The sequence below is a fragment of the Bos javanicus genome, chromosome 20 (assembly GCF_032452875.1).
Source record: "Bos javanicus breed banteng chromosome 20, ARS-OSU_banteng_1.0, whole genome shotgun sequence".
Lineage (NCBI taxonomy): Eukaryota > Metazoa > Chordata > Mammalia > Artiodactyla > Bovidae > Bos > Bos javanicus.
Window position 1 is genome coordinate 38,086,039 of NC_083887.1, and position 26,942 is coordinate 38,112,980.

Consider the following 26,942-nt stretch of genomic DNA (forward strand, 5'->3'; position numbering starts at 1 on the left):
TGGGGCAGAAGGCAATTTTGTTAGCAACAGTATTTGCTGTTTATACACCAAGTCGTGTCTGACTTTTTGCGACCCCATGGACTGAAGCACACTAGGCTTCCCTGTCCTTTCCTATCTCCCAGAGTTTGCTCAAATGCATGTCCATACAACAGAATGCTGTATGATAAATGAAGAAAGAAAATGGAGTTAAAATCATTAATTTGCCACAAAAGGAATAATTGAATCAGTCAATAAATAGAAAACATAATAAAATGAGTGAGTGAAATTTGATGAAGAACAGAATTTACACAGTTTCAAAAGGACTCCCCACAACTTATTTCCTAATTTGGGCTAAAAAATAGTAGTTTTACAGTTGGGAATCTCACTGGACACCACCTTCAACAAGTGATCAAAGTTATTATCACTAGTATTAGGACAGACTGACATCTCGGGTTTCCTGCTGTGATTCACTGAAATGGAATCAACACAGCTTTTGTAGTATTCCTGCTAAAACTCTGTAATGTGAAGTAGAATGAGAAAACATCAGATAAGCCCAAATTGAGAGCCATTTTACAAAATAAATGTCAGACATGAAAGGAAAACAGAAAGGCTGAGAAATCAATCCTTACTTAAGGGGATGAAACAGACATGATAGCTAAATGCAGTGTGTGATCCCAGACTGATTCCTGCACCAGAAATTAATATTACAACACAGGATATCTATTGAGACAGTTGATCAAATTTGAATAAGTTTGTAGATAAGGTAATGTGATTACACTAATGTCAAATGGTACCTTCATATTGCAGATCAATTTTTTTTTCCCCATTGAGAAGACATAATATCTGAAAAGATGACAGTTATCAATGTGTATGCTTGTAATCCGGCTTCCCTGGTGGCTCAGCAGTAAAGAACCCACCTGTAATGCAAGAGACATGGGTTCAATCCTTGGATGTGGAAGCTCTCTTGGAGAAAGAAATGGCAACCCACTCCAGTATTCTTTTCTGGGAAATCCTGGTGGGCTACAGTCCATGGGCTGCAAGAGTCGGACATGACTGAGAGACTAAACCACCACCACAACACATATACTCACATAGCCTCAAACAGTATGGCCCAGACACGGAGGGAGGGACTTGGAAGGGAAAAAAGTGCAATAATTATTAGGAGAGTTTAAAATTTTTTCTAAAGAAAAATTTCATACTTTTATAAAAATAGAACATCTTGGTGCTCACCAATCCTATTTTATGATTCCCATTCAGAATTAGTTTCAGCTTTTAGAGGTTCAGTCTTCTGAACCTGGACTTCCAGAGGTGTTTAAATCACTACACTAGCAACTTTCATGAGTGAGTTACTCAGTACTTTCTAAAGAAACTCTGAGCAATAAAGGTAAGTCACTTTCCTTTGGTAATCAATTTCTGAGATCCTGAGCGTGGGACAATCAGTAGAGATTTTAAGCAGGTACCAGGGAAACGGGGCGTTCTGATGGCCCTAGGAGATCTTTAGGGCAGTTCGAAAGGAGATGGGGGTCCCATAACTTCTGGATGGATCCCTGAAAGGGAGTTGGGTCGGCACCATTTGGAGGTATAACTTTCTTCGATGTGATTTCCTAAGGTCCTTACCATTACTGGTTCAGAGTGTTTTTCAGGTGTGGTGATTACGTGGATTGAGAGGGTTAAGCACACTAATCCCTCCTCCCCACTGCCCAGATTTAGGGAGGGTGAGGACAGAATATCCAATGGTGTACTTTCCTGGGGAGGAGAGGCCAAAGGGCGAGACGGACGTAAGAGCAAAGACCCACAGAATCTCTGTCCCCTGCTCCTGGCCTGCGTCTTTCCTTCACTGCCTGCGCGCTGCGCGTGCGGAGGGCGCGCGGGTTCCGGGCCGCCGGGCGCGCAGCTTAGGGCTCTGCTCCGCAGCCTCTCCGGAGCGACGATGGGGGTGCAGCGGGTGCTTCTTCTAGTCATATATTTACTGCCTGCGCTCCTGCTCTCAGAGGCCGCCAAAATCCTGACTATATCCTCACTGGGTGAGTGCTTGGCCGGAGAATCAGGACAGGCTTGTCCCAGGCTCCCGGCCAGTAGTCATGCCAACAGCCCCCTAAGTCAGAGGGGCTTTTCATATGGTTTTCCAGGCTGGGTTTGTGTCCTAGGCTAGAGGAGGGAGAGGCTGGCGAGGGTTGTGGGGCAGAGAGAGGTCTCTACTACCAAGGTGAAATTATTGATAGCCCTGGAGAAGAGGAGCAGTTTCCTAAGCTCTGGATGCGCTTCCCTGTGGGCACAGCGGGAGCCAGAAGTTTTGGTCTATTTCTGAGCTTGAGACCCCAGGCCGTCTCCTCCAAGGTACCTGCGGGATTTTGAAAGGGTCACTTTGAACTTCTGAGCGGTGTGCAACAGATGCCAGTAGAAAGTAGAAGGTGGAGTCCATTTCAGGCTCTGGGGACAGGTGCTCCTGGGACAGCAGCACGAACTGGGACTGTTTCCTAACTGGAAAACTGAGCGGGCAGGCAGACGGGAGGATCCCAGGGCAGTGGCGCATTTGGGAGCCCCTCTCTCACCCGTGCTGATGGAAGCTTTTGAAGGAGAGTGGAGCCGTTGATTCTGCGCATTGTGGACCCAGTTTTATTTCCATTACTTTTGCCCCAGAGAGAACAGAAGACAAAAGGGGAAATTTTATCAGGATAAGGAGTCCTCAGAGGATGGAGTTTCTCCATGAGTTTTATTTGACCCATCCTGAAAAGATGGTGGGCTCCCTAGCTTGCTTTTAGATCCCAGAGAACCTGGGGATCCTAGAGCTGGAAGAAATCACAGAACTCCTCTCACTGGGCCTCCCTTTTTATTTCCTGAGAGGAAAACGGAGGGTCGGGGAAATGAGGTGCCTTTTACAAGAGCACAACAGACCTCTCTCCTGGCACACATTAGGAATTCACTTATGATTTCTTACCTCAAAACCATCCTCTTCCACAGATTCCACTCTTTTCCTTTTTTACAGTGGGGATTTCTAAAAAGCCCATTATAAACCTATTTTTCAATGATAGAGGTAACGGAGAAAAAGTTTTCTCTCTTGAAAGTACATTGTCCTCCAGCCTCAACTCCAAGGACAGAGCTGGGGCAGTTAACCAGGTGCTGGAAGCCCCACCTTTGCCCCTTATGAAGAGCCACGTGAACAGCTGTGTCTGTGCCAACCTCTTCTCCCTCGCAGCCATTTCTTCCAACAGTTAATGTGAACAACACAAGTATGGATATGAAATACTAGAGTAACTCCCACAGACACACACTATGTAGCTCTGTACCTCTCTCTGGGTTTCCCAGGTGTCTCAGTGGTAAAGAATCCACCTGCCCATTCAGGAGACCAGGGTTTCCATCCCTGGGTGGAGAAGATCCCCAGAGAAGAAAATGGCAATCCACAGCAGTATTCTTGGCTGGGAAATTCCTTGGACAGAGGAGCCTGATAGGCTATATAGTCCATGGGGTCGCACAGAGTCGGACACGACTTATCAACTGAGCCCTGCCCGTACTACTCACCACTGACCCGATGATTATGGGACTTTCCTCTCTTTAAGACCCCGACTTCCCAACTTTGGCAAGTCTGTCCCTTCTCTGGAGATCTGGCTTTTTCTGTTGCTGAGACTCACAGATGCAAGAAAAATGCCCCATGATAGTACATAATTTTAGATAGGCTATTGGTATAATGGAGCTCACATCTCTCCCAAGGATTAAGCCTCTCTTTCTTAAAGATCCCCAGATTGTCCTAGGATGGATGTCCTGTTTCTCATGCATATAAGATACTGCAAGCCCATCCTATGGACCCCACAGTTTTCCTGCTTGTCTTAGTGGATGTGAGACATTCAACTGAGAAACTTCCTGTGAAATATATTTGAATCTCAAGCATTTTGGCTCTAAGTGGTGGCTCCACATCTTTTCTTCCAATGGCTGTTTCTTAGAACCAAATTCAAGCTTCCATATTTCTGGCTCCTACTCTAGCATTCATGTCCAAAGAGAAGAATTTCAGAAATAGCTTGGATTGACTGCCTATAAGGAACACTCCACACTCACATGCATGGCACTGGGCCAGAATATCTACCAGTACAGTTATTTTTTTAGGCTATGGCCTTTCCATAAGACCCCAGCTAAAATGCAGGGTGTGCCTTAGGCTCAGGAACTCCAAAGACTTAAACACCAAAATTACATTACATTGTTGCAAAGACCGCAAGTCATAAGAGGGAATCTTTAGTGGAGGATTGCCCTCCACTACAGGTCAAAGATAGTGGAGGTCAAAGGTAGATAGGTCAAAGATCTGGGCAGGCAGAATATAGGTATCCAGTTTGGGACTTAACCAGAGTGAGAAAGAGGAACTGGAGAAACTCATCTTTCTCTGCTCACTGTCAGCTTTCTGTTATCTTACCCTGGTTTGCCCCACACCTCCACATCAATTTCATACCCTCAGTTCTCGTCTTCACAAAAATGATATATATTTTTCCTAGGTGGAAGCCATAGTCTACTAATGCACCGGGTGTCTCAGATTCTTCAGGATCATGGTCATAACGTCACTATGCTTTCTAATAGAGGAAGAAGTCTAGCCTCAGGTATCTTTTCTCATAATTATTGAATTCTTCAATCCCAGCCAAAAAGAGGCAGTGCCCTTTGTATAGTACTGCTTAACGCAAAACTTTTTTGAATCTAGTATTGAAATAATGGACAAAATGTGTCGGGGGTGTGTGTATGTTTATGTTAAGTGCTGATATCTTTTTTTTTTTTTTTTTAGAGAATGTTCCCTCTTCATTTTTTGGAAGCATTTTATTTTTAGATCTATTTATTTTTAATTGAAGGATACTTGCTTTACAATATTGCATCTAGGTTTCTACCAAACATCAACATAAATCAGCCATAGGTCTACCCATGTCCCCTCCCACTTGAATATCCCTCCCACCTTCGTCCCCATTCCACCCCTTTAGGTTGTTGTCGAGCCCCGGTTTGAGCTCCCTGAGTCATACAAGCGCTGGATATCTCAATAACCTCTACATTTTATTTGTCTATAGTTTACCCCCTTATCTGGATGTTACTTAGATAGATGAATATCAAAATGTCACCTTTATCAAGTTGGTTCAGGAACTTGTCCATAGATATTCATTAAATATCAAAGTTAGGTAACAGCGTGGAAAGAGACCCTGGGTCTCTACAATCTCTGGGTGTTATTCTGCCTCATCATTGGTAGTAGCCATTCCCGGCTTTGGGTCAGTTTAGTTCAGTTCAGTTGCTCAGTCATGTCTGACCCTTTGCAATCCCATGGACTGCAACACACCAGGCTTCCCTGTCCATCACCAACTCCCGGAACTTACCCAAACTCATGTCCATCAAGTTGGTGATGCCATCCAACTATCTCATCCTCTGTCGTCCCCTTCTCCTCCTGCCTTCAATCTTTCCCAGCATCAGGGTCTTTTCCAAGGAGTCAGTTCTTCGCCTCAGGTGGCCAAAGGATTGAAGCTTCAGCTTCAGCATCAGTCCTTCCAATGAATATTCAGGACTGATTTCCTTTATAATTAACTTGTTTAATCTCCTTGTGGCCCAAGGGATTATCAAGAGTCTTCTCGAACACCACAGTTCAAAAGCATCAATTCTTCAGTGCTCAGCTTTCTTTATAGTCCAACACTCACATCCATACATGACTATTGGAAACATAGCTTTGACTAGACAGACCTTTGTTGGCTAAGTTATGTCTCTGCTTTTTAATATGCTGTCTAGGTTGGTCATAGCTTTTCTTCCAAGTAGCAAGCCTCTTTTAGTTTCATGGCTGCAGTCACCATCAGCAGTGATTTTGGAGCCCCCCCAAAATAAAATTTCTCACTGTTTCCATTATTTCCCCATCTATTTACCTTGAAGTGATGGGACCAGATACCTTGATCTTAGTTTTCTGAATGTTGAGTTTTAAGCCAACTTTTTCACTCTCCTCTTTCACTTTCATCAAGAGGCTCTTTAGTTCTTCTTTGCTTTCTGCCATAAGGGTGGTGTGAGGCTAGTTTGAAACTACTTCGGGTAGTTTCATCACATGTATGCACTGAAACAAACTCAGGGAGCTTTTCCTCTATGTGGTGCTCTTTTGCTTTTCTGGCATTCTGCGTTATGAATTCTAGCTGCTGTGGGAGACAGCCAGGCCAGATGTGGGTACCTCTTCCATGAGCTGTACCCTGGAAATTTTCTTCAGCCAGCCATCAATGCCCTGAACTGCTGGGTGTCCAATGTCTAAAAGCCATTTTATTGTATATCGTTCTTTTATTTTTTTAGTTGTTTAAAGTAGGAAGTAAATATAATCTTGTTACTTCCTCTTGGCCACAGAAATTCCTTATCTTCATTATAAAACATTTTTGAAGTAATATTGCATAAACTGCACAGTGGCACCCCACTCCAGTACTCTTGCCTGGAAAATCCCATGGATGGAGGAGCCTGGTAGGCTGCAGTCCATGGGGTCACTAAGAGTCAGACATGACTGAGCAACTTCAATTTCACTTTTCACTTTCATTCATTGGAGAAGGAAATGGCAACCCATTCCAGTGTTCTTGCCTGGAGAATCCCAGGAACGGGGGAGCCTGGTGGGCTGCCGTCTATGGGGTCGCACAGAGTTGGACACGACTGAAGCGATTTAGCAGCAGCACATATTTAAAGTACATATGTGTATGTGTATATATATATATATATATATATACATATACATACAAATATATCTATAACTGTGAAACCAACATAATTCAGATAGCAAAATATATTTCTTACCCCCAAATATTTCTCATGTCCTTTTGCAGTTTCCCCTTCTGGTCCTCTCTTCTTACTTTTCAATTCTCATTGCCAGTTAATTGCTAATATGTCACCATATGTTACTTTGCATCTTCTAGATTTTACATAAATTTGATCATAATTACTCTTATTTTACTCAGCATAATTATTTTGAGATTCATTTACATCGTGTGTCTGAATAGTGCATTCCCTTTTATGCTGAGTAATGTTCTATGGTGTAGATCATCACAGCATGTTTATTGAATTGCCTGTTGATGGACATTAGGGTTGTTTCCAGTTTTGCACTATTAAAAATAAACCTGCTATCGACACTTGTGACCAAGGCTTTGTGTGAACATGTGCTGTTTTTTCTCTGAAGTAATTGCTAGGAATGCAGTGACAATTAGGTGTATGTAGCATTAGGTGTACCCACTCCAGTGTTCTTGCCTGGAGAATCCCAGGGACGGGGGAGCCTGGTGGGCTGCCGTCTATGGGGTCGCACAGAGTCGGACACGACTGAAGCGACTTAGCAGTAGTAGCAGCAGCAGCATTAGGTGTATGTTTAACTTTTTAAGAAATGGTCAAACTATTTTCTAAAATGGTTCTAACATTCTACTTTCTCACAAAAAGTGAGAATGCAAGTTCCATGTGTACCAAATCTTTGTCAATACTTGGTATAGTTAGTCTTTTCAACTTTAGCCATTCTTGTGTAGGTGTTTAGTTGTATTTAGTTGTGGTTTCTGTTTGCATTTCCTTCATGACTGTTGATGCTAAGCATTTTTTATGTGCTTGTTACTCATATATCTTCATTGGTGATATATGGGTAATACATGATTTATCAGGGCTTCCCTGGTGGCTCAGACAGTAAAGCATCTGCCTGTAATGAGGGAGACCTGGGTTCGATCCGTGGTTTGGGGAGATCCCCTGGTGAAGGGAATAGCAACCCAGTCCAGTATTCTTGCCAGGAAAATTCCATGGACGGAGGAGCCTGGTAGGCTACAGTCCATGAGGTCACAAAGAGTTGGATACTACTGAGTCACTTCACTTTCACTTTTCATGGTTTGTCAAATTTTTCTCATTTTCTTTTTTTGGCCACTCCACCCATCTTGCAGGATCATAGTTCCCGAACCAGGGATTGAACTCACGCTCTGGCAATGAAAGCACTGAATCCTAGTCCATGGACCACCAGGGAATTCCCAAATTTTCCCCATTTTTAAAGTTGAGTAGCTTGTTTTCCTGTTACTGAATTTTCAGAGTCCTTTAAATATATATTTTGAATATAAATATTTCATCATGTATAAGCTTTGCAAATATTTTCTCCCAGTTTATGGCTTATCTTTTTCATAGCAGTATCTTTTGAAGAGCATAATTTCTAATTTTGATGAGATTGAATTTAATGCTTTTGCTTTATGTATTGATATGAATATATAATTTTTTGTTTATTCCACTAACATAAATTTCACTGATTGATATTCAAATGTTAAACTAACCTCATTTCATGGGAATGTTGATTGACTTGGTCAAGATATATTTTCTATTTTATATATTTTTAGATTCTGTTGCCTTAAATTTTGGTTTAAAATTTTATATCTGTATTCATGTGGGATATTGTCCTGTGATTTCTTTGAGATATGTTTTTCTGGCATTGATATCAGTACAATGCCTGCCTTACAGGATGAATTTGGGAGTGCTCTCTCCTCAGTTTTCCAGAAGAGTTTGGGTCTATGGGGGCTAGTCTGGTGCTGTGATAGGCTGAAAGCCTGGGATTTTGGAAGCTGGTTGGCAGTCCAGATTTGCAGGGGCTGGCCTGAGACTATAGGCTTCTCCAATGACTCAGGGGTAAAGGATCCCCCTGCAGTTCAGGAGACATAGGAGATGCAGGTTGGTCCCTGGGTCAGGAAGACCCCTGGAGGAGGAAATGGCAATCCACTCCAGTATTCTTGCCTGGAGAATTTCATGGACAGAGAAGCCTGGTGAGCTGCAATCCATGGGTTTGAAAAGAGTCAGACATGACTGAAGTGACTTCGCAGGCACATGCATGGCCTGATAATTGGGGTAAACCTGAGTTGTGAGAGTCTTTAGGAGTCTGGGACCATGGGAGCTGTCAGGCAACAGGGTGGGTGAGGGACCTGGGTTTGTGGGAGTGCCTGGGAAGCCTGGTGCCGTGGAAGGTATCTCTGACTGTGGAAGTCAGTTCTGTGCTGGGATGGGCCAGTGCCAGGGTACATGGTAAAGTTGAATCTTACTTCACTTTCCTTCTCCCATGGGAAAGGTGACTGTCCCTGTGCTGGGCTGCCTGGGCTTGCTGGAGAGGTAAGGTGGGTAATATGAATCTATCGTTCTTACCTTCTTAAATACATCTTTCCTCATTTCTATGCTTTGCCCAGGTGCTGTGATCCCCTGCCTGGAATCCTTAGCTCCTGTGAAGTTACTTTCATGCATGAATAGTTGTTCAGATTGGTGTTTCTGGGAGGGGATGGGTCTAGATATTCTTATACCGTCATTTTTACTGGTGTTACTTAAGGAGTTTGCTGTTTTCATATTGAAGTGTTTGTGAATTTCTCAAATTCTTTCTGATTTCTAATTTCATTCCACTATGTTGGAGAAAATAACCATTTTTTTGTTTGTTTATTGTGTTTTAGTAATGGCTTAAACGTGGTGTGTTCTGGAGAATGTTCTGTGTGCACTTGAAAAAATACATTTTGCTGTCGTTGGGTGGAGTGCTTTACAGATGCCTGTTATCCATAATTGGTTTATCAGTTCAGTTCAGTCGCTCAGTCGTGTCTGACTCTTTGCGACCCCATGAACTGCAGCACTCCAGGCCTCCCTGTCCATCACCAACTCCCGGAGTTTACCCAAATTCACGTATATCGAGTCAGTGATGCCATCCAGCCATCTCATCCTCTGTTGTCCCATTCTCCTCCTGCCCCCAATCCTTCCCAGCATCAGAGTCTTTTCCAATGAGTCAACTCTTTGCATGAGGTGGCCAAAGTACTGGAGTTTCAGCTTTAGCATCATTCCTTCCAAAGAACACCCAGGACTGATCTCCTTCAGAATGGACTGGTTGGATCTCCTTGCAGTCCAAGGGACTCTCAAGAGTCTTCTCCAACACCACAGTTCAAAAGCATCAATTCTTCAGCGCTCAGCTTTCTTCATAGTCCAACTCTCACATCCATACATGACTACTGGAAAAACCATAGCCTTGACTAGATGGACCTTTGTTGGCAAAGTAATGTCTCTGCTTTTCAATATGCTATCTAGGTTGGTCATCACTTTCCTTCCAAAGAGTAAGCATCTTTTAATTTCATGGCTGCAGTCACCATCTGCAGTGATTTTGGAGCCCCATAAAATAAAGTCTGACACTGTTTCCACTATTTCCCCATTTATTTCTCATGAAGTGAATTGGTTTATAGTTGTGTTCAAACATTTGGCTTCCTTGTTGATATTCTAATTCTGCATCCATTTTAGTTCTCCCTTTTTTATCTTCTTTACATTAAGTGGATATTTTTTATTTTGTATTTTAAGTTCTTTAATAATTTCTTCACTATTTTAAAAGTTTTCTTTTTTTTCCCTTAGCAGATGTTCTTCAGTTCAGTCCAGTCTCTCAGTCGTGTCTGACTCTTTGTGACCCCATGGACTGCAGCACACCAGGCCTCCCTGTCCATCACCAGCTCCTGGAGTTTACCCAAATTCATGTCCATTGAGTCAGTGATGCCATCCAACCATCTCATCCTCTACTGTTCCCTTCTCTTCCTGCCTTCAATCTTTCCCAACATCAGGGTCTTTTCAAAGGAGTAAGCTCTTCCCATCAGGTGGCCAAAGTATTGGAGTTTCAGCTTCATCATCAGTCTTTTCAATGAACACCCAGGACTGATCTCCTTTAGGATGGACTGGTTGGATCTCCTTGCAGTCCAAGGGACTCTCAAGAGTCTTCTCCAACACCACAGTTCAAAAGCATCAATTCTTCAGTGCTCAGCCTTCTTCACAGTCCAACTCTCACATCCATACATGACTACTGGAAAAACCATAGCCTTGACTAGATGGACCTTTGTTGATAAAGTAATGTCTCTGCTTTTTAATATGCTGTCTAGGTTGGTCATAACTTTCCTTCCAAGGAGTAAGCATCTTTTAATTTCATGGTTGCAGTCACCATTTGCAGTGATTTTGGAGCCACCACAAAATAAAGTCTGACACTGTTTCCACTGTTTCCCCATCTATTTGTCATGAAGTTATGGGACCATATGCCATGATCTTTTCTGGTTTTCTGAATGTTGAGCTTTAGCCAACTTTTTCACTCTCCACTTTCACTTTCATCAAGAGGCTTTTGAGTTCCTCTTCACTTTCTGCCATAAGGGTGGTGTCATCTGCATATCTGAGGTTATTGATATTTCTCCTGGCAATCTTGATTCCAGCTTGTGCTTCCTCCAGCCCAGCATTTCTCACGATGTACTCTGCATATAAGTCAAGCAAGCAGGGTGACGATATACAGCCTTGATGTACTCCTTTTCCTATTTGGAACCAGTCCATTGTTCCATGTCCAGTTCTAACTGTTGCTTCCTCACCTGCAACAAGAGGTTTCTCAAGAGGCAGGTGAGGTGGTCTGGTATTCCTATCTCTTTCAGAATTTTCCATAGTTTATTGTGATCCACACAGTCAAAGGCTTTGGCATAATCAATAAAGTAGAAATAGATGTTTTTTTCGAACTCTCTTTTTTGATGATCTAGCGGATGTTGGCAATTTGATCTCTGGTTCCTCTGCCTTTTCTAAAACCAGCTTGAACATCTGGAAGTTCACAGTTCATGTATTGTTGAAGCCTGGCTTGGATAATTTTCACCATTACTTTACTAGCATGTGAGATGAGTGCAATTGTGTGGTAGTTTGAGCATTCTTTGGAATTGCCTTTCTTTGGGATTGGAATGAAAACTGGCCTTTTCAAGTCCTGTGGCCACTGCTGAGTTTTCCAAATTTGCTGGCATATTGAATGCAGCACTTTCACAACATCATCTTTTAGGACTTGAGATAGTTCAGCTGGAATTCCATCACCTCTACTAGCTTTGTTCATAGTGATGCTTCCTAAGGCCCACTTGACCTCATAGTCCAGGATGTTTGGCTCTAGGTGAGTAATCACACCATCGTGATTATCTGTGAAGATCTTTTTTGTACAGTTCTTCTGTGTATTCTTGCCACCTCTTCTTAATATCTTCTGCTTCTGTTAGGTCCATGCCATTTCTGTCCTTTATTGAGCCAATCTTTGCATGAAATGTTCCCTTGGTGTCTCAAATTTTCTTGAAGAGATCTCTAGTCTTTCCCATTCTATTGCTTTCCTCTATTTCTTTGCACTGATCACTGAGGAAGACTTTCTTATCTCTCCTTGCTATTCTTTGGAACTCTGCATTCAGATGCTTATGTCCTTCCTTTTCTCCTTTGCTTTTTGCTTCTCTTCTTCTCACAGCTATTTGTAAGGCTTCCCTAGACAGCCATTTTGCTTTTTTGCATTTCTTTTTCTTCGGGATGGTCTTGATCCCTGTCTCCAGTACAATGTCACAAACCTCTGTCTATAGTTCATCAGGGACTCTGTCTGTCAGGTCTAGTCTCTTAAATCTATTTGTCACTTCTACTGTATAATCGAAAGGGATTTGATTTAGGTCATACCTGAATGGTCTAGTGGTTTTCCCTACTTTCTTCAATTTAAGTCTGATTTTGGCAATAAGGAGTTCATGATCTGAGCCACAGTCAAATCCCGGTCTTGTTCTTGCTGACTGTATAGAGCTTCTCGATCTTTGGGTGCAAAGAATATAATCAGTCTGATTTTGGTGTTGACCACCTGTTGATGTCCATGTGTAGGGTCTTCTCTTGTGTTGTTGGAAGAGGGTGTTTGCTATATCCAGTGCATTCTCTTGGCAAAATTCTATTAGCCTTTGCCCTACTTCATTCTGTACTCCAAGGCCAAATTTGCCTGTTACTCCAGGCATTTCTTGACTTTCTACTTCTGCATTCCAGTCCCCTATAATGAAAAGGACATCTTTTTGGGGTGTAAGTTCTAGAAGGTCTTGTAGGTCTTCATAGCAGTTGTTCTAGGACTTACTATATACATCTTATCTCATTAGAATCACCTGCTTGGAACTGCCCTGGAGGTCCAGTGGTCAGGATTCTGTGCTTCCACTAGAGGGGGTGTGGGTTTGATCCCTGGTCAAGGAACTAAGATCCCACATGCTACCCTGTGCAGCTAAGAGATATGTATATATACATACATATATACCAAGTGGGCTTCCCAAGTGGCTAAAGTGGTAAAGAATCTGCCTGCCAATGCAGGAGATGCAGGAGACACAGGTTCCATCCCTGGGTTGGAAAGATCCCCTGAGTAGGAAATGGCAAAACCCACTCCAGTATTCTTGCCTGGAAAATTCCATGGACAGAGGAGCCTGGTGGGCTAAAGTCCATGGGGTCGCAAAGAGCCAGACACCACTAAGCCACTGGACACATGTATGTATGTGTGTGTGTGTGTGTATTATATATATATATATATATATATATATATATATATATATAGTCAATTGCTTAATTAAATTTCTGCTAACTTAATTCCAGTGAGATATAGAGCTGTTACTCATTTATAGAATAACATAGAGTTCTCCATTGTCTTCTTTTCAATGGTGTTTTTGTTATATACATTACATCTATAAATGTTACAGACTGAACAATACTTTATTATAGTTATTACTTAAATTATTTTTATATCTTTTATGAAGGAGGAAAAGTATATATGTAAAACTATTGTTCTATCAAACTTAGTATTTTTAATTTGTGTTTCTCATAATTTTGTGTGTTAGTACCATCTGGATTCTTTTTCTTGGCCCAGTTTGGCTTTCCTCAGCCCCAGTGCTCTTTTTGTTGTTGACAATATATTACATTTCCATGTGTTATAGACCCAATAATATATTATATAACATACTATATAATATATACATATTGTTTTGTAGGATTTCTTTTAAAATAAGGTATGAGAACTTTGAAGATAAGCAAATAGATCTCTTTCTGGAAAGACTGAGGATGTATGAGTCCGCTGCTCTCTGCTGGGCCAGGAGGGTTAGCCATAGTGGGTCCACATGAGCAAATGGAAACCTGTTACTTAATTTGCTATATCCTTGTGTTCTTGTGGATGCCATATGCTCTGAAATCTAGAGGTTTGGGGGTCTTGTCCATCAAGTAGAGGTTTTAAATGCTGGAGCTCCAGATGTGGGGGTTCAAACCCTTTGCTTCTCAGAAAGAAGCTGGGAGTTGTGAGTTCCTTCCCAATTGTGGGTTGTTGTGTCAAGGCTGGGATTTATGGTAAGACTGTGTCTCAGTCTCTCCTACCCATTATTTTAAAAAATATAAATTTATTTATTTTAATTGGAGGCTAATTACTTTACAATATTATATTGCTTTTGCCATATATCAACATGAATCCACCATGGGTGCACACGTGTTCCCCATACTGAACTCCCCTCCCACTTCCCTCCCCATACCATCCCTCTTGGTCATCCTAGTGCACCAGCCCCGAGCATCCTGTATCATGCATCGAACCTGGACTGGCGATTCGTTTCGCATAGATATTGTACATGTTTCAATGCCATTCTCCCAAATCATCCCACCCTTGCCCTCTTCCATAGAGTCCAAAAGACTGTTCTATACATCTGTGTCTCTTTTGCTGCCTCACATACAGGGTTATCATTACCGTTTTTCTAAATTCCACATATATGCATTAGTACACTGTATTTGTGTTTTCCTTTCTGGCTTACTTCACTCTGTATAATAGATTCCAGTTTCATCCACCTCATTAGAACTGATTCAAGTGTATTCTTTTTAATGGCTGAGTATTATTCCATTGTGTATATGTACCACAGCTTTCTTTATCCATTCGTCTGCTGATGGACACCTAGGTTACTTCCATGTCCTGGCTATTATAAACAGTACTGTGATGAACATTGGGGTACATGTGTCTCTTTCAATAATGGTTTCCTTGGTGTGTATGCCCAGCAGTGGGATTGCTGAGTCATATGGCAGAGTACATCATGAGAAATGCTGGGCTGGAAGAAGCACAAGCTGGAATCAAGATTGCCAAGAGAAATATCAATAACCTCAGATATGCAGATGACACCACCCTTATGGCAGAAAGTGAAGAAGAACTAAAAAGCCTCTTGATGAAAGTGAAAGAGGAGAGTGAAAAAGTTGGCTTAAAGCTCAACATTCAGAAAACTAAGATCATGGCATCTGGTCCCATCACTTTATGGAAAATAGATGGGGAAACAATGGAAACAGTGGCTGACTTTATTTTTTTGGGCTCCAAAATCACTGCAGATGGTGATTGCAGCCATGAAGATGCTTACTCCTTGGAAGGAAAGTTATGACCAACCTAGAAAACACATTGAAAAGCAGAGACATTACTTTGCCAACAAAGGTCCGTCTAGTCAAGGCTATGGTTTTTCCAGTGGTCATGTATGGATGTGAGAGTTGGACTGTGAAGAAAGCTGAGTGCTGAAGAATTGATGCTTTTGAACTGTGGTGTTGGAGAAAACTCTTGAGAGTCTCTTGGACTGCAAGGAGATCCAACCAGTCCATTCTGAAGAAGATCAGTCCTGGGTGTTCTTTGGAAGGAATGATGCTAAAGCTGAAACTCCAATACTTTGGCCCCTTTGTGCAAACAGTTGACTCATTGGAAAAGACTCTGATGCTGGGAGGGATTGGGGGCAGGAGGAGAAGGGGACGACAGAGGATGAGATGGCTGGATGGCATCACTGACTTGATGGACGTGAGTTTTCATGAACTCTGGGAGTTGGTGATGGACAAGGAGGCCTGGTGTGCTGCAATTCATGGGGTCCCAAAGAGTCGGACATGACTGAGAGACTGAACTGAGCTGAACTGATGGCAGTTCTATTTCCAGTTTTTTAAGGAATCTCCACACTGTTCTCCATAGTGGCTGTACTAGTTTGCATTCCCACCAACAGTGTAAGAGGGTTCCCTTTTCTCCACACCTTCTCCAGCATTTATTGCTTGTAGACTTTTGGATAGCAGCCATTCTGACTGGTGTAAAATAGTACCTCATTATGGTTTTTATTTGCATTTCGCTGATAATGAGTGATGTTGAGCATCTTTTCATGTGTTTGTTAGCCATCTGCATGTCTTCTTTGGAGAAATGTCTGTTTAGTTCTTTGGCCCATTTTTTGATTGGGTCATTTATTTTTCTGGAATTGAGCTGTAGGAGTTGCTTGTATACTTTTGAGATTAATTCTTTGTCAGTTGCTTCATTTGCTATTATTTTCTCCCATTCTGAAGGCTGTCTTTTCACCTTGCTTATAGTTTCCTTTGTTGTGCAAAAGTTTTAATTTTAATTAGGTCCCATTTGTTTATTTTTGCTTTTATTTCCAATATTCTGGGAGGTGGGCCATAGAGGATCCTGCTGTGATTTATGTCAGAGAGTGTTTTGCCTGTGTTCTCCTCTAGGAGTTTTATAGTTTCTGGTCTTACGTTTAGATCTTTAATCCATTTTGAGTTTATTTTTGTGTATGGTGTTAGAAAGTGTTCTAGTTTCATTCTTTTACAAGTGGTTGACCAGTTTTCCCAGCACCACTTGTTAAAGAGATTGTCTTTTCTCCATAGTATATTCTTGCCTCCTTTGTCAAAGATAAGGTGTCCATAGGTGCATGGGTTTATCTCTGGGCTTTCTATTTTATTCCATTGATCTATATTTCTGTCTTTGTGCCAGTACCATACTGTCTTGATGACTGTGGCTTTGTAGTAGAGCCTGAAGTCAGGCAGGTTGATTCCTCCAGTTCCATTCTTCTTTCTTAAGACAGCTTTGGCTATTTGAGGTTTTTTGTATTTCCATACAAATTGTGAAATTATTTGTTCTAGCTCTTTGAAAAATAACGTTGGTAGTTTGATAGGGATTGCATTGAACCTATAGATTGCTTTGGGTAGTATACTCATTTTCACTATATTGATTCTTCTGATCCATGAACATCTATTAGTGTCCTCTTTGATTTCTTTCACCAGTGTTTTATAGTTTTCTATATATAGGTCTTTAGTTTCTTTAGGTAGATATATTCCTAAGTATTTTATTCTTTTCGTTGCAATGGTGAATGGAATTGTTTCCTTAATTTCTCTTTCTATTTTCTCATTATTAGTGTATGGGAATGCAAGGGATTTCTGTGTGTTGATTTTATATCCTGCAACTTTACTATATTCATTGATTAGCTCTAGTAATTTTCTGGTGGAGTCTTTAGGGTTTTCTATGTAGAGGATCATGTCATCTGCAAACAGTGAGAGTTTTACTTCTTTTCCAATTTGTAACCCTTTTATTTCTTTTTCTGCTCTGATTGCTGTGGCCAAAACTTCCAAAACTATGTTGAATAGTAGTGGTGAAAGTGGGAAGGAACCCTTGTCTTGTTCCTGACTTTAGGGGAAATGCTTTCAATTTTTCACCATTGCCTCCTACCCATTTTGATGTGCTGTTTTCTTTTTTTGCTCAACAGATGCATAGTCACTCATCTAGTTCCTGGATTTCTTTCAGAGGGAATTTATCTGTATGTAGCTACAGATATGATGGGTTCATGGAGCCATCAAATAGAAGTTCAAAATCCTCCTACATCACCATCATTTTTAAAAAACCTTTTTATTTTGTATTGGAGTATAGCCAATTAACAATGTTGTAATAGCTTCAGGTGAACAGTGAAGGGCCTCAGCCATACATATAAATGGCTGAGGCTCCCAACTCCCCTCTCATCCAGGCTGCTGCTGCGTAACATTGAACAGAGTTCCATTGCTATACAGTAGGTCTTTTTGTTTATTCTTTTTTGAACATAGCAGTGTGTACATGTCCATCCCAAACTTCCCAACTATCCCTTCCTTCCAGTCTTCTCCCCCACCCCTGGGGCAACCATAAGTTCATTCTCTAAGTCTGTGAGTCTCTTTCTATTTTGTAAATAAGTTCATTTGCATCATTTCTTTTTTCAATTCCACATATAAGGGATGCCATATGGTATTTCTCCTTCTGTGTCTGATTTACTTCATTCAATATGTATGTCACCATTTTGAATTGGAACTGACAACTTCATTGTTTTGTGTGTGGAGATCTAGTTTTCCCAGTATCACTTGTTGAAAAGACTTTCTTTTCTCATTGAATGGTCATGGTCCCTGGTCAAAAATGTTTTGGGGAGCTTTTTTTATATTGGTCTGCATTTCTGTTTTATTCCAGTTCCATACTATATTAATTACTGTAGCTTTCTAGTGAATTTTGAAATCAGGAAGTGTGATTCCTCTAGCTTTGTTCTTTTTCATGATTGCTTTGGCTATGCATGATACAGTGGTAAAGAATCTGTCTACCAATGCAGGAGATGCAAGAGACTCTGGTTCAATCACTGTGTCAGGAAGATCCCCTGGAATATTAAATGGCAACCCACTCCAGTATTCTTGCTTGGAAAATTCCATGGACAGAGGAGCGTGGGCTATAGTCTATAGGGTCACAAAGTATGGGACATGACTGAGCATGGGTGCTTGTGTCATTGGCTATTTCAGATATTAGAGATTTCAAAGTAGTTTTAAGATGGATTTTTTTTTCCATTACTGCAAAAGACATCATTGGGATTTTGATAGGGATTGCATTGAATCTGTAGATCATTTTGGGTGGTATTGACATCTTAACAACTGAGTCTTCCAATTCATGAACATGGAGTGTATTTACATTTATTTGTCTCCTCTAATTTCTTTCAAAATTGCTTTGCAGTTTTCACTTCACAAATCTTTCAACTCTTTGGCTAAGCTAAATCCCAAGTACTTTATTCTTTTTGATGCTACTGTATTTGGAATTATTTTTGAAAATATTTTAGAGTATTCATTTATAGTATAGAAAGGCAACTGATTTTTATGTATGAACTTTTTATCTTGCTACTTTGATGAATTCACTTTTTAGTTCCAACATTTTTTGTGGAATCTTTAGGGTTTTTAACATGTAAGATTACATCATCTGTGAACAGAGATTCTTTTACTTCTTCCTTTCCAATTTGGATGCCCTTTTTTCCTTCTTTGCTTCCTTTGCCTGACTACTCTGGCTACATCTTCCAGTACTATATTGAATAGAAATAGTTAAGAAGTCTCCTTGCCTTGTTACTGACCTTAGTGGAAAGTTTTAAGTCTTTCTTCACTGAGTATAATGTTTGCTATTGGTTTTTCATACATAGTTTTTATTATGTTGAGGTTCAGTTCAGTTCAGTTCAGTCACTCAATCGTGTCCAACTCTTTGCAACCCCATGAACTGCAGCACGCCAGGCCTCCCTGTCCATCACCAACTCCCAGAGTCCACCCAAACTCATGTCCATCGAGTCGGTGATGCCATCCAGCCATCTCATCCTCTGTCATCCCCTTCTCCTCCTGCCCCCAATCTTTCCAAGCATCAGGGTCTTTTCAAATGAGTCAGCCCTTCACATCAGGTGGCCAAAGTATTGGAGTTTCAGCTTCAACATCAGTTCTTCCAATGAACACCCAGGACTGATCTCCTTTAGGATGGACTGGTTGGATCTCCTTGCAGTCCAAGGGACTCTCAAGAGTTGAGGAAGTTTTCCTTCTATTCCTAGTTTGTTGAGTGTTTTTTTTTTTTTTTAAATTATGAATGGATTTTGAATTTTATCAAATACTTTTTCTGCATCAGTTGAATTGGTCATGTGATTTTTGTCCTTCATTCTGTTAATCTGGTATCTTTTATCCATTGGTTTTTGTTTACTGAGATATCTTTGCCTTCGAGGAATAAACCATTGTGTATAATCCTCTTCATATTCTGTTGAATTTTATTTGCTGCTTTTTTTTGAGGACTTTTGTATCAATGTTTATAAAGGACACTAGTCTATAGGTTTCCTTTTTTCGTAGTGTGCTTGTCCGGCTTTCCCAGATTGGGAAAGGAGTACATCAAGGCTGGCATATTGTCACCCTGCTTGTTTAACTTATATGCAGAGTACATCATGTGAAATGTCATGTGGATCAAGCACAAGCACAAGCACAAGCTGGAATCAAGATTGCCGGGAGAAACATCAATAACCTCAGATATGCAGATGATGCCACACTTAGCAGAAAGCAAAGAGGAACTAAAGAGCCTCTTGATATAGGTGAAAGAGGAGAATGAAAAAGCTGGCTTAAAACTCAGCATTCAAAAAACAAAGATCATGGCATCCGATCCCATCACTTCACGGCAAACAGATGGGGAAACAATAGAAACAGAGATAGATTTTATTTCCTTGGGCCCCAAAATCACGGCAGATGGTGACTGCAGCCATGAAATTAAAAGATATTTGCTCCTTGGAAGAAAAGCTATGACTAACCTCTACAGCATATTAAAAAGCAGAGGCATTACATTGCCAACAAAGGTCCGTCTGGTCAAGGCTATGGTTTTGCCAGTAGTCATGTATGGATGTGATAATTGGAGTATAAAGAAAGATGAATGCCGAAGAATTTATGCTTTCGAACTGTGGTGTTGGAGAAGACTCTTGAGAACCCCTTGGACTGTAAGGAGATCAAACCAGTCAATCGTGAAAGAAATCAGTTTTGAATATTCATTGGAAGGACTGATGCTGAAGCCAAAACTCCAATACTTTGGCCACCTGAGGTGAAGAACTGACTCCTTAGAAAAGATCCTGATGTTGGGAAAGATTGAAGGTAGGAGGAGAAGGGGATGATAGAGGATGAGATGGTTGGATGACATCACCAACTCGATGGACATGAATTTGAGCAAGCTCCAGGAGTTGGTGATGGACAGGGAAGCCTGGTGTGCTGCAGTCCATAGGGTTGCAAAGAGCTGGACACGAGTGCATGACTGAACTGTACTGAACTGTCTGGCTTTGGTATCAGGGAAATGCTGGCTTCATAAAATGAGTTTGAAAGTGTTTCCATCTGTTCAACTCTTTGGAACAATTTGAGAAGGACTGGCATTTTGAGAAGAAGCATTTCTTCTTTAAATGTTTGGTAGGATTTACTAGTGCTACTATTGGATCCAGGGCTTGATTTTATTGAGAGATTTTTACTGCTGATTTAATTTCCTTATGACTTATAAATCTATTCAAATTTTCTATTTCTTTATGATTTACTATTAATTGGTTTTATGTCTCTAAGAATTTTAAAATTTCATCTAGATTATCCAATTTGTTGGTGTACAGTTTTTCACATATTTCTTATAATACTAATTTCTGTATAACTGGCAATGACACCATTTTCAATTTGGATTTTAGTAATTTGAGTATTCGCTCTCTCTCTTTTTTTCTTAGTATTTCTAGCTAAATATTTGTCAATTTTATTGATCTTTTCACCCTGGAAGTTGCAAGCCCTCCATGGACTATGAGTTTCAAAATAATTATTTTAGAAGATTCTGTCAGTGCGTTTGTTGTTTAGATGGAGAGACAGATTTTTGGTGCTTCCTACTCTATCATCTTCCCAGAATCCTCCCCACTGTGTGTTGACCTAATTTTTTTTTCATAGCATATATGTGTGCACAAATATATGTATATTATATATGCATTTATATATAACTTAAATACAAAGTATACCACTTACCATGTGTGTATCCTTGACTGTTTGACACCCCATTCATCTTTGTTTTCTCACCTGTAAAATGAGGAATACCTTTAATCAAAGGCTTTGAATGGAACTCTAGCAGTTTAAATTGAATAAAAGTGACTGAATATTTGTAAAGTTCTTAATAAGTATTGTCATATGATTAAAGGAATGAGAGGGCAAGAACAAATTAAAAAAGCAAACATCTAAATATATATAAAATATTGCAATAAGTACACTATGATATCATGCTAATTTTGATCTGAGTTATGTGACATATTAAATATTTCCCTGTTGGTGTTTTCTTAGATTTAGAAAAGGAGGAACACTCATTCCAGGTTATCAGTTGGCATTCACCTGGAGATCTTGAAAATGAAATAAGGAAACGTCTGGATTTGTTTGTGACAGAAGCTTTGCACAACAGGTAATTTATTCTCTCAATGAAAGACCTAGTATTTCAGTGACACAAATAAATGGATGGATACATGGATACTGGGAATAAGTTTAAGAGCAGAAGATGAGTTGATGGATAAATGGATGGAGAGAAGGAAGAATGATATGGGGTGGTGGGTGGATGGATGAAGCAGATGATTTTCATACTATCTAGTCTGTATATTGTCCTTTTCCCATGAAAAACATGAATTTCTGCTTTTAGTTGTGGCAGATAGTTGTGAGGGATTGTTGCTCCTGGATCTTGTTGGTGATACATCACTTACAAAACTTTGTGTATACTCTCCCCAACACAGAAGGAGGGATAGACAACCTAATTTATCATTGTTGGTAAACAAACCCTACCCACCATTTTATACTTATTTTTTCTCCATTCTCCTTATATAAATTCAAGAATGGAAAAACACTCATCATGAATATTGATTTTTTTTTTCATACCTTGAAATGTTGCTCTTTTAAATACATTAAAAATACCTCAAATACTTTGATGAAGCACAGTGAGAGATGAGTCTGAGAGTTTTTGTCATCACCTGGGATGTATAGAAAGTTCTTTATCTTTGACATATAAGAGGAAAGACAATATCCATGCCTCAGTTGGCTAATTGCAGTGGCTTAACCCACCCCCCTTCTTTCTTTAAAAATTCTACTCGCTATCAAGGTTGTGTTCAAATCTTTTTCTTAAAACTTTCTTACTCTCTAAAACTAGAAGATCAAATTCTCTCCACTTTAAGAGATCTGATCTAAAGTACTCATTTGAAACTTTGTGTTGTTAGGCCTATGTTTTTTAAGTCCATGTCTTGTTTCTTCTCTTGCAACTTGATTTCTTTGAAGACTGGTTCTACACACACACACATGTTAAATATGGTGGAATATATGGAGCACAAGGCTTCCCTGATGGCTCAGACTGTAAAGAATCTGCCTGCAATGCAGGAGACTTTTCAATCCCTGGGTCAGGAAGATCCTCTGGAGAAGGGAATGGCTACCCTCTCCAGTTTTCTTGCCTGGAGAATTCCATGGAAAGAGGAGCCTGGTGGGCTATAGTTCATGGGGACACCACACAGTGTCGTCTTGTAATCTTTTTCAATGAATCAACTTAATTTCAGATAGGATTAATGTTCTACTTTTGAGGACTTTGTATTTCCTATTTTGAATTTACCCTGATATTTGGCAATCATTCTTTATGTAGAATCTTTAAAAAATATAATAGAGGATAATTTCAGCTAATCACCGTCCCTCAACATTGATTCTAAAAAGCAGGTAGAGATCTGAATATTGCTAATGAATTATCAACCTTATTGGCCTTCTTTAAGTGGGCTGACATGGTGTAGTGTTGTACAGGTTATGGGTTTGCTGAGCCATTGATTCTTTCAGTCCTTTGCTATACTAGGAGGCCCACAGGTCTTCAAAACACCTGTACCTGTGATCTCTGGTCACAAACATTCTTGTCTATTTCTCCCTGGGCTATACAAAAAGAATCATTTTCTTTGCAGGCAGTGATGGAAAAACATTGATGGAGAATAGTTCCTGGAATAGGGTAATAAATGGGTCTTAATTCGGTGTCAGTAAAAATTGAGCATTAACTTCTATAAATACCCTGGTGAGCATAAAGTGGAAAGGCTGTTAACAAGTTTCAAACAAAGTTTCATTTATGTTTCTTCTAAATCATTTAACTTTACATTAGAAAGATATAAATCTCATAGTGGTTTTGATTTGCATTTCTCTGATAATGAGTGATGTTGAGCATCTTTTCATGTGTTTGTTAGCCATCTGTATGTCTTCTTTGGAGAAATGTCTATTTAGTTCTTTGGCCCATTTTTTGATTGGGTCATTTATTTTTCTGGAATTGAGCTGTAGGAGTTGCTTGTATATTTTTAGATTAGTTGTTTGTCAGTTGCTTCATTTGCTATTATTTTCTCCCATTCTGAAGGTTGTCTTTTCACCTTGCTTATAATTTCCTTTGTTGTGCAGAGGCTTTTAATTTTAATTAGGTCCCATTTGTTTATTTTTGCTTTTATTTCCAATATTCTGGGAGGTGGGTCATAGAGGATCCTGCTGTGATGTATGTCAGAGAGTGTTTTGCCTATGTTCTCCTCTAGGAGTTTTATAGTTTCTGGTCTTACGTTTAGATCTTTAATCCATTTTGAGTTTATTTTTGTGTATGGTGTTAGAAAGTGTTCTAGTTTCATTCTTTTACAAGTGGTTGACCAGTTTTCCCAGCACCACTTGTTAAAGAAATTGTCTTTTCTCCATAGTATATTCTTGCCTCCTTTGTCAAAGATAAGGTGTCCATAGGTGCATGGGTTTATCTCTGGCCTTTCAGTTTTGTTCCATTGATCTATATTTCTGTCTTTGTGCCAGTACCATACTGTCTTGATGACTGTGGCTTTATAGTAGAGCCTGAAGTCAGGCAGGTTGATTCCTCCAGTTCCATTCTTCTTTCTCAAGATAGCTTTGGCTATTCGAGGTTTTTTGTATTTCCATACAAATTGTGAAATTATTTGTTCTAGCTCTGTGAAGAATACTGTTGGTAGCTTGATAGGGATTGCATTGAATCTATAAATTGCTTTGGGTAGTATACTCATTTTCACTATATTGATTCTTCCAATCCACGAACATGGTATATTTCTCCATCTATTAGTGTCCTCTTTGATTTCTTTCACCAGTGTTTTATAGTTTTCTATATATAGGTCTTTAGTTTCTTTAGGTAGATATATTCCTAAGTATTTTATTCTTTTCGTTGCAATGGTGAATGGAATTGTTTCCTTAATTTCTCTTTCTATTTTCTCATTATTGGTGTATGGAAATGCAAGGGATTTCTGTGTGTTGATTTTATATCCTGCAATTTTACTATATTCATTGATTAGCTCTAGTAATTTTCTGGTGGAGTCTTTAGGGTTTTCTATATATCCATTTCACACCAGTCAGAATGGCTGCAATCCAAAAGTCTACAAGCAATAAATGCTGGAGAGGGTGTGGAGAAAAGGGAACCCTCTTACACTGTTGGTGGGAATGCAAACTGGTACAGCCACTATGGAGAACAGGGTGGATATTCCTTTAAAAACTGGAAATAGAACTGCCTTATGACCCAGCAATTCCACTGCTGGGCATACACACTGAGGAAACCAGAATTGAAAGAGACACGTGTACCCCAATGTTCATCGAAGCACTGTTTATAATAGCTAGGACATGGAAGCAACCTAGATGTCCATCAGCAGATGAATGGATAAGAAAGCTGTGGTACATATACACGATGGAGTATTACTCAGCCATTAAAAAGAATACATTTGAATCAGTTCTAATGAGGTGGATGAAACTGGAGCCTATTATACAGAGTGAAGTAATCCAGAAAGAAAAACACCAATACAGTATACTAATGCATATATATGGAATTTAGAAAGATGGTAACAATAACCCTGTATACGAGACAGCCAAAGAGACACCGATGTATAGAACAGTCTTTTGGACTCTGTGGGAGAGGGAGAGGGTGGGATGATTTGGGAGAATGGCATTGAAACATGTATAATATCATATATGAAACGAGTCGCCAGTCCAGGTTCGATGCACGATACTGGATGCTCGGGGCTGGTGCACTGGGACAACCCAGAGGGATGGTATGGGGAGGGAGGAGGGAGGAGGGTTCAGGATGGGGAACACATGTATACCTGTGGCAGATTCATTTTGATATATGGCAAAACGAATACAATATTGTAAAGTTAAAAAATAAAATAAAATTAAAAAAAGAAAGATATAAATCTCACGTTCAGTTTAGAATTTGGATTGTAATATTAGTATCAGATCAGATCAGTCGCTACAAGCTATCAGATGCAGGATATATAAGATGGTTTTAAAAAAAAGCAAAATCATCATCAGTATTGATGGACTCTGTCATGAAGTTACTTCCACAGCTTAGCTGGGAAATAAGACAGTTGCTCATAAGTCAGTATACAGATGAAAATAAAACAGAACATCACAGAATATATCAAATAGACATGGAACCACGAGATTTGCTACAGTCAGAGATGGCTCCCAAAGCAGAAGGACCTTGAATTGGCATGATGGTGGGTGAATTTGGATCGGTCAAAGAAAGGAGAGAGGAAGAAGTGAGTATATTTTAGGAAGTAGAAACACCTGGACCAGAGTGGTAGAGTAGAGGATATTTCTTGGACAGTAGTAAAATTGGTGGGTAAAAATAGGCTGTCAGATATGGTCTTTCTTAACTGGGATATTTTCTTTGAGCTGAAGATTATCCTAAATATTGTGAAATTAAGACCTCCAGTGAGTATTTGTTATTAATTTTTTTTTTCTTACAGAAAAAAATCTGAACACTTTGTAAATTTAATGGAAATACTTGGGACTCGATGCAGTTATTTGCTAAGGAGACATGATATCATGGATTCCTTAAAGAATGAGAACTTCGACCTGATAGTTGTTGATGCCTTTGACTTCTGTTCATTTCTAATTGCTGAGAAACTTGGGAAGCTGTTTGTGTCCATTCTTTCCACATTAGTTAGCAGACTGGACTTTGGCCTGCCAAGCCCCTTGTCTTATGTTCCAGTATTTCAGTCTTTCCTAACTGACCATATGGACTTCTGGGGTAGAGTGAAGAATTTTCTGATGTCACTTGTTTTCTCTGTGGAGCAGTGGAAAATACAGTCTACCTTTGACAACACCATCAAAGAACATTTCCAGGAAGGTTCTAGGCCAGTTTTATCTCATCTTCTAAAGAAAGCAGAGCTGTGGTTTGTCAGTTCTGACTTTGCCTTTGAATTTGCTCGGCCTCTGTTTCCAAACACTGTGAATGTTGGAGGCTTAATGGTCAAACCTATTAAACCAGTACCACAGGTAAGTAAAACCTGAGAGTGTGGATTTCATGCAGAGGTCTTCAGTGTAGAGTTGGTGTCTGCTCCTGCCACTGGGATCCTGGAATTTAAGTAGAGTGAGATAGGCAAAACCCCTAGTATATAACTTTTAATTTAATTTTTCTATTTTGTATTTTCTTTTTCTGTTGTTAAGACACTTAATATGAGATTTACCCTCTTAACAAGTATTTAACAGTGCAATACATTATTATTGACTATAGGTGTCATGCTATATAGCAGATTTCTAGATCCTCTTCTTTCTGCTTCACTGAAACCCTGCCTCCATTGAAAAGTAGCTACCCATTTCTCCTTCCTCCA

At 40.0% G+C, this 26,942-nt stretch overlaps 1 protein-coding gene across 1 annotated transcript in view; it reads left to right on the forward strand.

The window, feature by feature from the left end:
• The first annotated feature begins 1,745 nt into the window (after positions 1 to 1,745).
• Positions 1,746 to 26,942, forward strand: part of LOC133233679 (UDP-glucuronosyltransferase 3A1-like) — a 35,564-nt gene continuing 10,367 nt past the window's right edge. The window contains exons 1-4 of the mRNA XM_061393735.1: positions 1,746 to 2,003; positions 4,458 to 4,559; positions 21,625 to 21,739; positions 26,076 to 26,607. Coding sequence (XP_061249719.1) covers positions 1,910 to 2,003; positions 4,458 to 4,559; positions 21,625 to 21,739; positions 26,076 to 26,607 — 843 coding nt within the window. The 5' untranslated portion in view covers positions 1,746 to 1,909. The remainder of the gene's footprint in view (positions 2,004 to 4,457; positions 4,560 to 21,624; positions 21,740 to 26,075; positions 26,608 to 26,942) is intronic.